This window comes from Microtus ochrogaster, unplaced genomic scaffold (genome assembly GCF_000317375.1).
Source record: "Microtus ochrogaster isolate Prairie Vole_2 unplaced genomic scaffold, MicOch1.0 UNK8, whole genome shotgun sequence".
NCBI classification, from domain to species: domain Eukaryota; kingdom Metazoa; phylum Chordata; class Mammalia; order Rodentia; family Cricetidae; genus Microtus; species Microtus ochrogaster.
The window spans coordinates 8,068,573-8,079,125 of record NW_004949106.1 but is presented as its reverse complement, the minus strand read 5'-3'; the positions used below and the strand labels follow the sequence as shown (position 1 = coordinate 8,079,125).

General features: G+C 38.3%; 1 protein-coding gene across 1 annotated transcript in view; it reads left to right on the top strand.

Annotated features, from left to right (window-relative positions):
- The window catches only part of Gls (glutaminase), an 85,767-nt gene that overhangs the window by 23,517 nt on the left and 51,697 nt on the right, over positions 1-10,553 (top strand). The window contains exons 6-7 of the mRNA XM_026788841.1: positions 8,108-8,204; positions 8,526-8,647. Of these exons, the coding sequence (XP_026644642.1) occupies positions 8,108-8,204; positions 8,526-8,647 (219 nt within the window). The remainder of the gene's footprint in view (positions 1-8,107; positions 8,205-8,525; positions 8,648-10,553) is intronic.

Genomic DNA, 10,553 nt, shown 5'->3' with positions numbered 1-10,553 from the left:
GCACATTAAATTATCTTTGGTTTAACATTTTATTAGGAGAAAGGATTAGGTAGATGAAATACTATATGTACTTTTTACAAAACCTTATTTTTATAGGGTGCAATATTGAAAACATTCCATTGAAATAGCCAGGGGATTGTTCCCCATCAGGGTGACAGCTGTTGAGTGCACTTACCCCAAGTGGTAGAAAAGAGAGCCCTTGCATTGCTGGTGGATAGGTATGGATTTGTTCACGATTTTGGAGAGCTGTTTGGTGGTTGCTGAAAAACTACATGCCCCTTATTTAGTAATTATGTTTGCATGTCTCCAGGAAGTCTGGAATTTTACAAAAATATGCTTTTATTACACAAGAGTATTTGAATTTAAAAATAAAGTGCACCCGGAAGTGATTTCACCTAGCTTCAAATTGTATGGTATGGCATATTTTCATAGTTCTACTTTTAGTAGATGGAGTGTGAGGAGCGCAAACATTACTGCATTGCCTTTTGTTAAAACTGAATTTCAAAGTAAGATTTAATAATATGTACTTCAAAGAGTACTGAAAATGACATTGAGACAGTATTTGGCAGATGTGGATAATCTTTTGGTATTGGGTAATAAGAACTTCTGAACGAGGTGGCAGGTACTTTCATCATCCTCCTGAATTGCATCTGCGTTGATTTCTAAAGGTTAACTTTGACAGTTCAGACCGGAGAGATGACTCAGCTGTTAGGAGTGCTTCTGGCTCTCCCCGCGGACCCGAGCTCAGATGCCCAGCATCATGCCCAACCCTGGAACTCCAGCTGCACTCCTGCAGATCCAGCACCCACTCCTGGCCTCTGCAGGCTCCTACACATGCGTGCACACACACATCCACGTGGACAAACTCACACTTACAGTAACCGTCTTTTAAAAGTGACCTACCAGTCCTTTAAAGTCAGGACAGAAGGTCTAATTTTCCCCTTTGTGCTTCTTAGCTATCTCTCTGTGAGATTTTCCTAGGAGTAAGCTTTAAATTGGACGCTTTCTCCTGTTGGTTTGGTTTTTGCTGTGCAGGGGATTGAGCCCAGACTTTGCACATGTCATGCTTCTAAACCATCTTTCAGCCCCGTAAATTAATGGGAAGAAAGTGCCAGTAACTTTATGTCATATTTTTGAAGCCTAATATTTACATTAAACCATGCAGCTCGTCATTGATAAACCTGTATATGATCTGTAAGTAACCGCATGATATTAATTTAAACAGACTTTACATAATTTGAGTAAATTCACAGAAATTTGAGTCCTGAAATTTTAGCTTCTTGTTTGCAGCTTTGTTATAATGAAAAGTTTGCCACCCACAAAATTTAGGGAGCTACCAAATGAAAATTTTTTTAATTATTATTTCTTAATGTGTTTTGTCTGCATGTATGTACATCATACACGTGCCTGGTGCCGTCATAAGTCAGAAGAGGGCTCTGGATCCCTTGGAACTGGAGTTATGGATTGCTGTAAGCCAGCCACCCTGTGGGTGCTGGAGCTGAACTTGGGTCCTCTGCAAGAGCAGCCGGTGTTTTTTACCACTGAGCCATCTCTCTCTAGCTCCCAATTTCATCTTTTTTTTTTTTTTTTTTGGAAAATGGGGCAATGATATCTAGCCCCCAGAGGAAAGAAGGGCATTGGTTTCCTCTGAGAAGTAAATGTCACCTTGAAGAGCAAGTTTTTAAAGAGCCTTGGGTTTCTTCAGTTTTTAGGACATTTGAAGTTGGTTTTAAAAAAACTATTCTTGTAATATTTGAGGTTAAAAAAATACGATTCTCTAAATGGTTGAACAATATCAAATCCTGTATAAATCATGGGCATACTTTAGTTATTTGGATATTTTCACCTAAGTTACCTACTAGCAAGAGGATCGCTTGACCGCTCTGCAGAAGAACTCTGGCCACTCTTCCAGAGGTCCTGAGTTCAATTCCCAGCATCCTCATGGTGGTTCACAACCATCTGTAATGAGATCTGGTGCCCTCTTCTGGCTTGAAGGCTGACATGCAGGCAGAACACTGTACATAATAAATTAAAAAAAAAGCAACACTTCGAGCATATTTAATTAAAATCTGTGACTGTCGGTGTCTGTCAGTGTTGCACACAGTTGCACATAGACAGTCACTTTCTCCCTAGACTAGTCCATTGTAGAGCTAGCTGACTGGTTATGAAACCATGCATAGGAACAGTGTCTGAAATGACAGCCTCCTGCCTACGCCTAAGCAGAGGTGAGGCGGTTCCTTTTGGGCCTCCATTCTCCGCTGTGTTTATTCTCCACCCATTTCTGAAGAAACGTTTACCTGAAGGTATTACTTAAGCATAGAGCTTGTTTTGGTATAATGAATCCCAATTGATAATTTCAGGATCTGGGGATGTATTTTCATCTACTCATTTCTGGTACAGTTTAAAAGATTCTAAACTTGTCTTGATAGTTTGACTGACAGGTACTTCCTTTGATTTCTTTTTTCTTTTTGGGTAGGGGTTATTAAAAGAGTACAGTCTTTTGGAGAATATTTTTTAACTTAGGAGGAACTCATAAATTATTCATATTTTCAGGAATCTAGGCTAACACAATAAATTGAAGTATAGAAAAATATATTCCCTAATATTTTTTAATATAGTATCTTACATATTGGAGCAAGATACTTCACTTGTAGGAAGGTATGACCAGTCCTGTATTAAAATGCAGTTAGTTGTAACGGGTTCTCTTGCTCGGCGTCAATGGGATAGGTAAGTAAATTAACCATTTCTTAAAGCTGTAAGGAAATGGAGTGTTAAGGTTGTTAGAACACAATTTTCTATGATCTTAAGTTTTAAAGAAAGCTTAGGAAAAGTGTTGGACGGACGGAGCACAAATGACCGTATTTGTTGTGCTTGTGAGAATGGCCGTTGTTTCCCGCCTCTTAATAGCTGCGTATAAGCAGGATTTCCCTTGGAGTGGAAACGTCTTAAAAAACGGAAGACCCTTATCACTTAAATTTCCATAGCCTGCTGCTATTGCTCTCCTGACATCTCATTTCTGGTTGTATAAGAATAATAAGTATTGTACTGTGACAATTGCATAAAGTAATTAATATTGGATTTGGGCAGCTCGTTTTTCTCACCCATTACTGCCAATGCAGACTAAAATCCTCAGACATCTGAAATTTTTTTTTTTGGTTTTTCGAGACAGTGTTTCTCTAAAACATCTGAATTCTACTCTAGTTTTGTTGTTAAGTCTCCTTGGGGACATTGAGTATTCTTCTGCCATGTTAAAACAATAATGTCTGAAATATTTTTTGCTGAGTAGGAAGCTTTGATAGAGTGATGCCTTAAGACAAGCTTAAGACAAGTTCCGATAAACTTTCTTGTTGAAAGCAGAATACTGTGGGGTCCCAGTTTCCTTGAGCTCTCTGGTTCTTAGAGTCTCAGGTCAGTGGTGGGTCGTGAACGAGCATTTCTGTTTTCCAGTGATGGGAACGAGCTTCATCTCCAGGAGCGAGAGACTACCGTCCTCGCTTGCCTGCCCTGCACGGAAGTGTATTTCAGCGTAGAGCATCTCTGATACTCTGATTGGCTTTGCTTCATTCAAAACTGGTTTTCTTAGGATAGATTAGTTTTATTCTCTTCATTTTAACAATTCTCCCTGACTTTCACCTTCTGTGCTCCATTTTTAAATTACAGTAAAACAAACTTAGTGTAAAGTTGAGCATTTTAGCCAGTTTTGGGTATACAGTTCAGCAACATGGTGTACCATCCATAGTTTTTATGTTAAGAATGTATTTGTAAAATAAGGATGTGTAAATATTATGTAAAATTATGATTTTATTAGAGTTTATGATGTTATTTTTAGCAACTCATTAACAATTAGAATTGGGAAATGACTTCAAAGGTCATTTAATTCTACCTCATTTTTTGTGGTTTTTTTTTTTAATTTATTTAACTTTCTTTTATGTGGATTGGTGTGATGGTATCAGATCCTGGAACTGGAGTTACAGACAGTTGTTAGCTGTCATGTGGGTGCTGGGAATTAAACCCGGGTCCTTTGGAAGAACAGCCAGTGCTCTTAACGTCTGAGCCATCTCTCCAGCCCCTTCTACCTCATTTTTTATTTCACAAAATTTCCTAGAAGAGTAAATTACCTAACCAAGTTCATAGTCGCCCCCTCCCCACCAATTGCTTTTGACAGTTTTGTGAAACACTGTATTGAATTAATTGATTTTTTTGTAAGTTTAAGTTTGGGAGAGACCTTAAAAGTCCATCTCTCTAGCTGCTGGCCCCTCCCCCACTTCTGTAAAGGTTGTTTGTTGCCTCTATTTAAATACTTCGACAATAGCAGTTCAGACCTGAAAAGGGCCACTCATATTTTCAGAGTCATTTCATTTCCCCTTACTTACAATTGAAGCCTGTTTTTATCTTCTTCCTATAATTTAGTTCTGAATAAGTCTACTGTAGTGGTACCAAAGTACTATTTGTTTAAAATAATTTCCTTGCTTTGTGAAAGAGTGTTTCAATAATTCTTAGTTTGGTTTCTGTTGCTGTGATATACACATTTATTAGTTCAGGTCTCTACTGTGATAAAATACCATTACCAATAGCAACTTGGGAGGAAAGGATTTATTTTGCTACCCTTTCATATTGAGGTCCTCAAGGGCAGTCAGGGCAGGAGCTGGCCAGAGGCCACGGGGGAGTGCTCCTGTGGATGACTGTCACACACCCTCTGACCAAGGGGGCGGCACGCCCCACGGGGCCTAGGCCCTCCCACCTCAATCATCAGTCAAGCAGAGGTACCAGAACCTTGCCCACCACCAATGTGCTGGCATTTTCCCAGTTGAGGTTTCTGACTCCCAATGGCTCTAGCTTTTGTCAAATGGGTGTATAACTAGCCAGCACAGACCATACCCGGCCGTAAATTGGGCAGGAAATATAAAGGATTTATTTCATCTTACAGGTTAAGGCCAGAGCTTAGAGCATAAGCCACCGAGGAAGCTACTGGCTTCCGCAGGTGCCTCTTTGAGAAGGTGCAGGTCTATTTGGCCTCCTACTTGAATTAGCCACTAAGAAAATATCTCTCAGACATGAGCACAGGCCAGTCTAACCTGCTCACTAGTTGAGGGTCCCTCTTCCCCAGAGACTCTAGATTTGTGTCAGGTTGACAGCTGAAGCTATGACAAGGCTGGAAAAAAAAATACTCTTCTAGTTTCTAAGAATAGTGTTTAGCCTTTAAATTCTAGTAGTAAAATACATGGTTATGATGTAGAACATAATAACAATACCAAAAAGACAATAATCCAGAGGAGAGAATTATAAAGCAAGAACACTCTTTGATGTGATTTCTGCTTTCTTGAAAGTTTGGGGGAGTGTTTGGTTCAAGTTGTAGTAATTCTGTGGGGGTTCGTTGGTTTTTTGTTTTGTTTTGGACAGAGCCTTGCTCTGTAGCCCTGACTGACCTTGAATTTAGTCTCCTGCTTTCTCTGGCCTCCCGAGTGCAGGGATTACAGGTACAAGTTTTATGGTCATGTATCTTAGGCATGGCTTACATTTTTTTCTATGGATACAAATTAGTTTCTTCTCTTTTAAGCAAGTAAATATTTACTCACTTTGCTAGCTGTGGCAATAAAGGGCACTTTTAATTTTTTTCACTATGTAACATAAGTGAAAGAAGCATATATTTAGTGTTATTTACATAGCTTTTAGGCTAAGTAAATACCATTTACTGATGTGATAAATATGGAGAAAGCTTATTCTGCAGTTTTTAAAGTAATAAACTGCCATTATCTAAAGTTATCTGAAAAGCCATTTTCCGTAAGTAATTGGTATGTTATTATTCACTGATTTTGACAGCTGGTTCAATTTTTCTTTAAATATTGGGTCATCAGTATTATTGAACTCTTATTTAAAGCTATTAGATCAGGGTAAAACCTAGAAAACTCGCTTGTGCCTTAGGAGAGCAGTGCAGTAGTAAATTCGAACCCCACATTCAGAGAAACAGACTCAGGATTGGTTTCTGTTGTTGTGCACCCTTGGGAAGGTTCTGAGTCTCTCTGAGCAGAGAGATAGTGGTGCTCACTTTTGTCAGCAGGTACATTTGGTTAGTACTAGAAATTATGCAGTACTTTTGTAAGACTTGTATTTCTGTCACCAGATCATTAATTAGAATGGACTAAATAAGAATTTTTTCAAAACACAGCACAGTATGTAAGTGATTTTTCAGTTACTGTTAAAATATTGGCCGGGTGGTGGTGGTGCATGCCTTTAATCCCAGCACTCGGGAGGCAGAGGCAAAGAAAAGAAAAAATAGGTACTTTTTAAAAAAAGTTGTCTGAGGTCAAAATTGTGTCAGGGTATGCCATTAGCATCTTATAAAAATTAATTTTTAAAACATACTAGTATTAATAAATTGATATACTTTCAGGGCTTTTTTGTTGTTGTTGTTTTTGAAGGTTGGGGCCAGTGAGAGTGATGGTTCAGGTATAAAAGCGTTTGCCACGCAAGCCAAGGCCCTAAGTAGGATCACTGGACGCCCGGAAGTTGTATCTGGACTTCCTTCATGCTCCAGGCCTACTTGCATTCACACGTGATACTAATACAGCATTTACAGACTCCGGGGTTGGTGCCGCATTGCTTTGGAAACAAATCTACATGATACCGATGCCAATATTGATGTTTCTTTTAGGAGATAGTTTATATGCTTTATGTATAAATGTATATGCTTGTGAGTCAGCTGTTTTATTGTTTTTGGGGGTGCTTTTTCAAGACAGGGTTTCTCTGTGTAACAACCCTGGCTCTCCTAGAGCTCACTCTCAAGACCAGGCTGGCCTTGAACTCACAAGAGCTCCTCCTGCATTTGCTTCCCAAGTGCTAGGACTAAAGGTGCACGCCACCACTGCCCAACTATTTTATTGTCTTTAGAACAGGTGTGCGTGTGTGTGTGTGTGTGTGTCACACTGTATCACACTAAGAGTTGGGAAGTAATGTTAGTAGAAAACAACGAAATACTAGTAGACTTACTGAAATTCAGAACTGTTCATAATGTTTAAACTAGGAATCATTTAGACATGTATGTTCAACAGCATAAACAGTATAAACAGACATGATCTGTTAGGGTTTTTGTTGTGTCTTTTGTTTTATTTTTCTTTTTTCGAGACAGGGTTTCTCTGTAGCTTTGGAGTCTGTCCTGTCCTGGAACTCCTTTTGTAGACTAGTGTGGCTTCCAACTCACAGAAACCCAACTGCCTGTGCCTCTCTGAGTGCTGGGATTAAAGGCGTAAACCACCATTGCCTGGCTGTTCTTGTATGTATGTATGTATGTATGTATGTATGTATGTATGTATGTATGTATGTGTCTGTCTGTCTATATCTATCTATCTATCTATCCATCCATCCATCCATCCATCCATCCATCCATCCATCCATCCATCCATCCATCCATCTATCATCTATCTGTGAGATACCACCCAGTGGTTAAGAGCACTTGGTGTTTTCCAGAGGACCCAAGTTTGGTTCCCAGTACACAAGTGAGGAATCCGTGATATCCGATGCCCTCTTCTGGCCTCGGCAGGCGCTTGCACACATACTTGCACATGGAAGAAAACAACTACAGCTACTACCAATTAGTGCTCACACTTTATCAGTCTGTCAGACTCAGCACAGCCATGACTTTTACTGCCGTAGTATTTACAATTACCAGGAAGTGTAGATAGGTAACACGAGTGTTGTGCATGTATGTGGAATTTTATTGAGCTGTAAAATACAGTGAAATCATGTGCAGGGAATGCATGTAACTAGAAGTCATCACATTAAGTGGAATAAGCCAGACTTGAGGAGACATACTGTATGTTTTCTTACATAAGCAGAACTTAGATTTAAAATCACATATGTATGTGATAATAAAAATGACCTGGAATTGAAAACTATTAATGAATGTTTTGGTTTTTTTTTTTTTTTTAACTTTTTTTCCAGTGTGATTTCTAATGATACTGATTTGACTTTGGGGAATCAAGTGTTTATTATGGCTATAGTACTTATGATTGTATCATCTCCACTAGAGTTATTTAATAATGAACTTGATTTTCATCCATTAGAATATTCACACAAGGATTAATTTTGTATTCTTTTCCTTCTCCTTTAGTAAAATAAAGCAGGGTCTGTTACCTAGCTTGGAAGATTTGCTGTTCTATACAATTGCTGAAGGACAAGAAAAGATACCCGTTCACAAGTTTATCACAGTAAGTTTTTATAGTTTTCTCTCAGCCTTCACAGAAGTGATCCTAAGTCAGTTACATACTACTCCTGAAACATAGTCTTCAAGTTTATCTGACCTGTAGGTTCCGACAGTGTTTCTCTTGTTTTCAAATTATTACCATGTTCACTTCGAGGTAATCAGTGAAAGAAAGAAAAAGTGAGAAACTTGTCCAGAAAGTGAATAATAGTGATTGGTCAAAGCTTGCGTAGAAACCTTTATGTACAGGAATGACACATAGAGTTGGATAAGCATGTGCACATTGTCCGCGCTGTGTATTTACAAACTCTTATTTTTTTAAAAACAGGCACTCAAATCTACAGGATTGCGAACGTCTGACCCCAGGTTGAAAGAGTGTATGGATATGTTAAGATTAACTCTTCAGACAACGTCAGATGGTGTCATGCTAGACAAAGATCTTTTTAAAAAGTAAAAATTTCTGCCAAACCTTCAATGGTGATTTGCTATGCTGTATGCTGATTGTGCTTTTAAAACAGTTTTACGTTTTAAAGACCAGTGCTTTAGTGTAACTGAGAAGTGGTTTGTAGATACCATGTCTCTGAAAACAGTGATGGCGCACACGGAAGTTCTAATCTGCTTTAATGAAGCTTAGCTATCAATGCTGTTTTGTGCCTAGAGTGTTCTGCTCTGTCTACATTATTTGCTGACTTTTTCAATTTAGTCTGTAAATTTGCTTTCATATGGTGATTTTGATGATGAGCAAGAGAGGATTTTACACAACTTTGTAAACCATATTTGCATCACCTGATTCTGATTCTTTCAAATGTATTCATGAATGGGTTTGGAGCTATTGTCTTTTTTTTTTTTTTTTTTGAGAACTGAAGACAGCTTTGAAAATTAAAACCTTGATTTGGTTGTATGAGAACACTTTGACATTGTTGTATTTACAGATCTGTTTCTTAATCTTCTTTACTGTATTTGTATTAGCCTTAAGAGTTTTCTTTAATGATTTATTTTTATTTCCTATGCATTGGTGTTCTGCCTGCATGTATGTCTCTAAAAGATCCCCTGGAACTAGAGCTGCAGACAGCAGACAATTGTCAGCTGCCCTTTGGGTGCTGGGATTGAACCTGGATCGTTTGGAAGAATCTCTCCAGCCCCTGTTTTAGCTTTAATAGAGAACATGTTTATAATTGTTCCTAAACAATCAAATACTATTTTAATTTACTGATAGTTAATAGAAAGCAGTATAAAATTTTCAACAACTCTTTAAGACTTTTTTTCCTTAAGCTACAGGCTTAAGCTAAGATGGAGCCAAGGAATTTCTTCTATTTTTTTTTTTTAAAGATTTATTCTTTTATTGTGTATATACTGTTCTGCCTGTATGTATGCTTGCACACCAGGAGAGGGCACCAGATCTCATTACAGTTGATTGTGAGCCACCGCATGGTTGCTGGGAATTGAGCTCAGGACCTCTGTAAGAGCAGTCCATGTTCTTAACCTCTGAGCCATCTCTCCAGCCCTGGATCCAAGGAATTTCTACATTTATTTTAAAAGTGTGTGTGTGTGTGTGTGTGTGTGTGTGTGTGTGTGTGTGTGTGTGTGTGTGTGTATGTGTTTGACTACCTTTCTTTTCTTTGGTTGGTTGAATGATTTGTTCTAGATCTCACTTAGTGTATCCCAGAATCCTTGGGAGGGATAAGGTAAATATTTAAGTAAGGTTCTCTGAAGTTTCTGGCATACTTGTGACACTTCTGCCAATTCTGAATTCTCAGCAGAAGACTCTTGGTTCTCTTAGTGCAGCCAAGTTTAATGTGTAGCAGTCCAGCTTACTTTGCAGTTGGTATGAGGAATCTGAGTCTGTCGACCTGTTCTGTTTTGTAAAGGGCATGGATTCACCTCTAGATTCATTTGTGCCACTGGAGTAAGGATTTGTCTAAGGAACTATCTGTGCAAAGTCCTCTTTCTTGATAATGGTGATAATAGAACACTTTGGGAAGTGTTCTAGTTCATCTGTGAGGACAGTTAACTGATGGTGGGTTTGTGAATAGTGGTAGGTCTAGTGACCTCGCTTTGGATTTGTTAAGGGAAAGCACTAAATTGCACATTTAAACCTGCTTTAAAATATGTTTTATGAACATTGTTTCATTATGAAATTAAAAGCAGTTTAAATATTCTCTTAGTTATGAACCTTAAGAACCACAATCATAAAATTCTGTTTGTAATTGAATTAATCTATAATAATTTCCACAACTTTCAAACACAAACTCAAGCTTTAAAAATCTATAATTTTATTTATAGGCAGTCCCCAACCTGACATGGAAGAACAGTAGTCTGTGTGGTGGGTCGTAGTTGACAACCTGACATGGAAGAA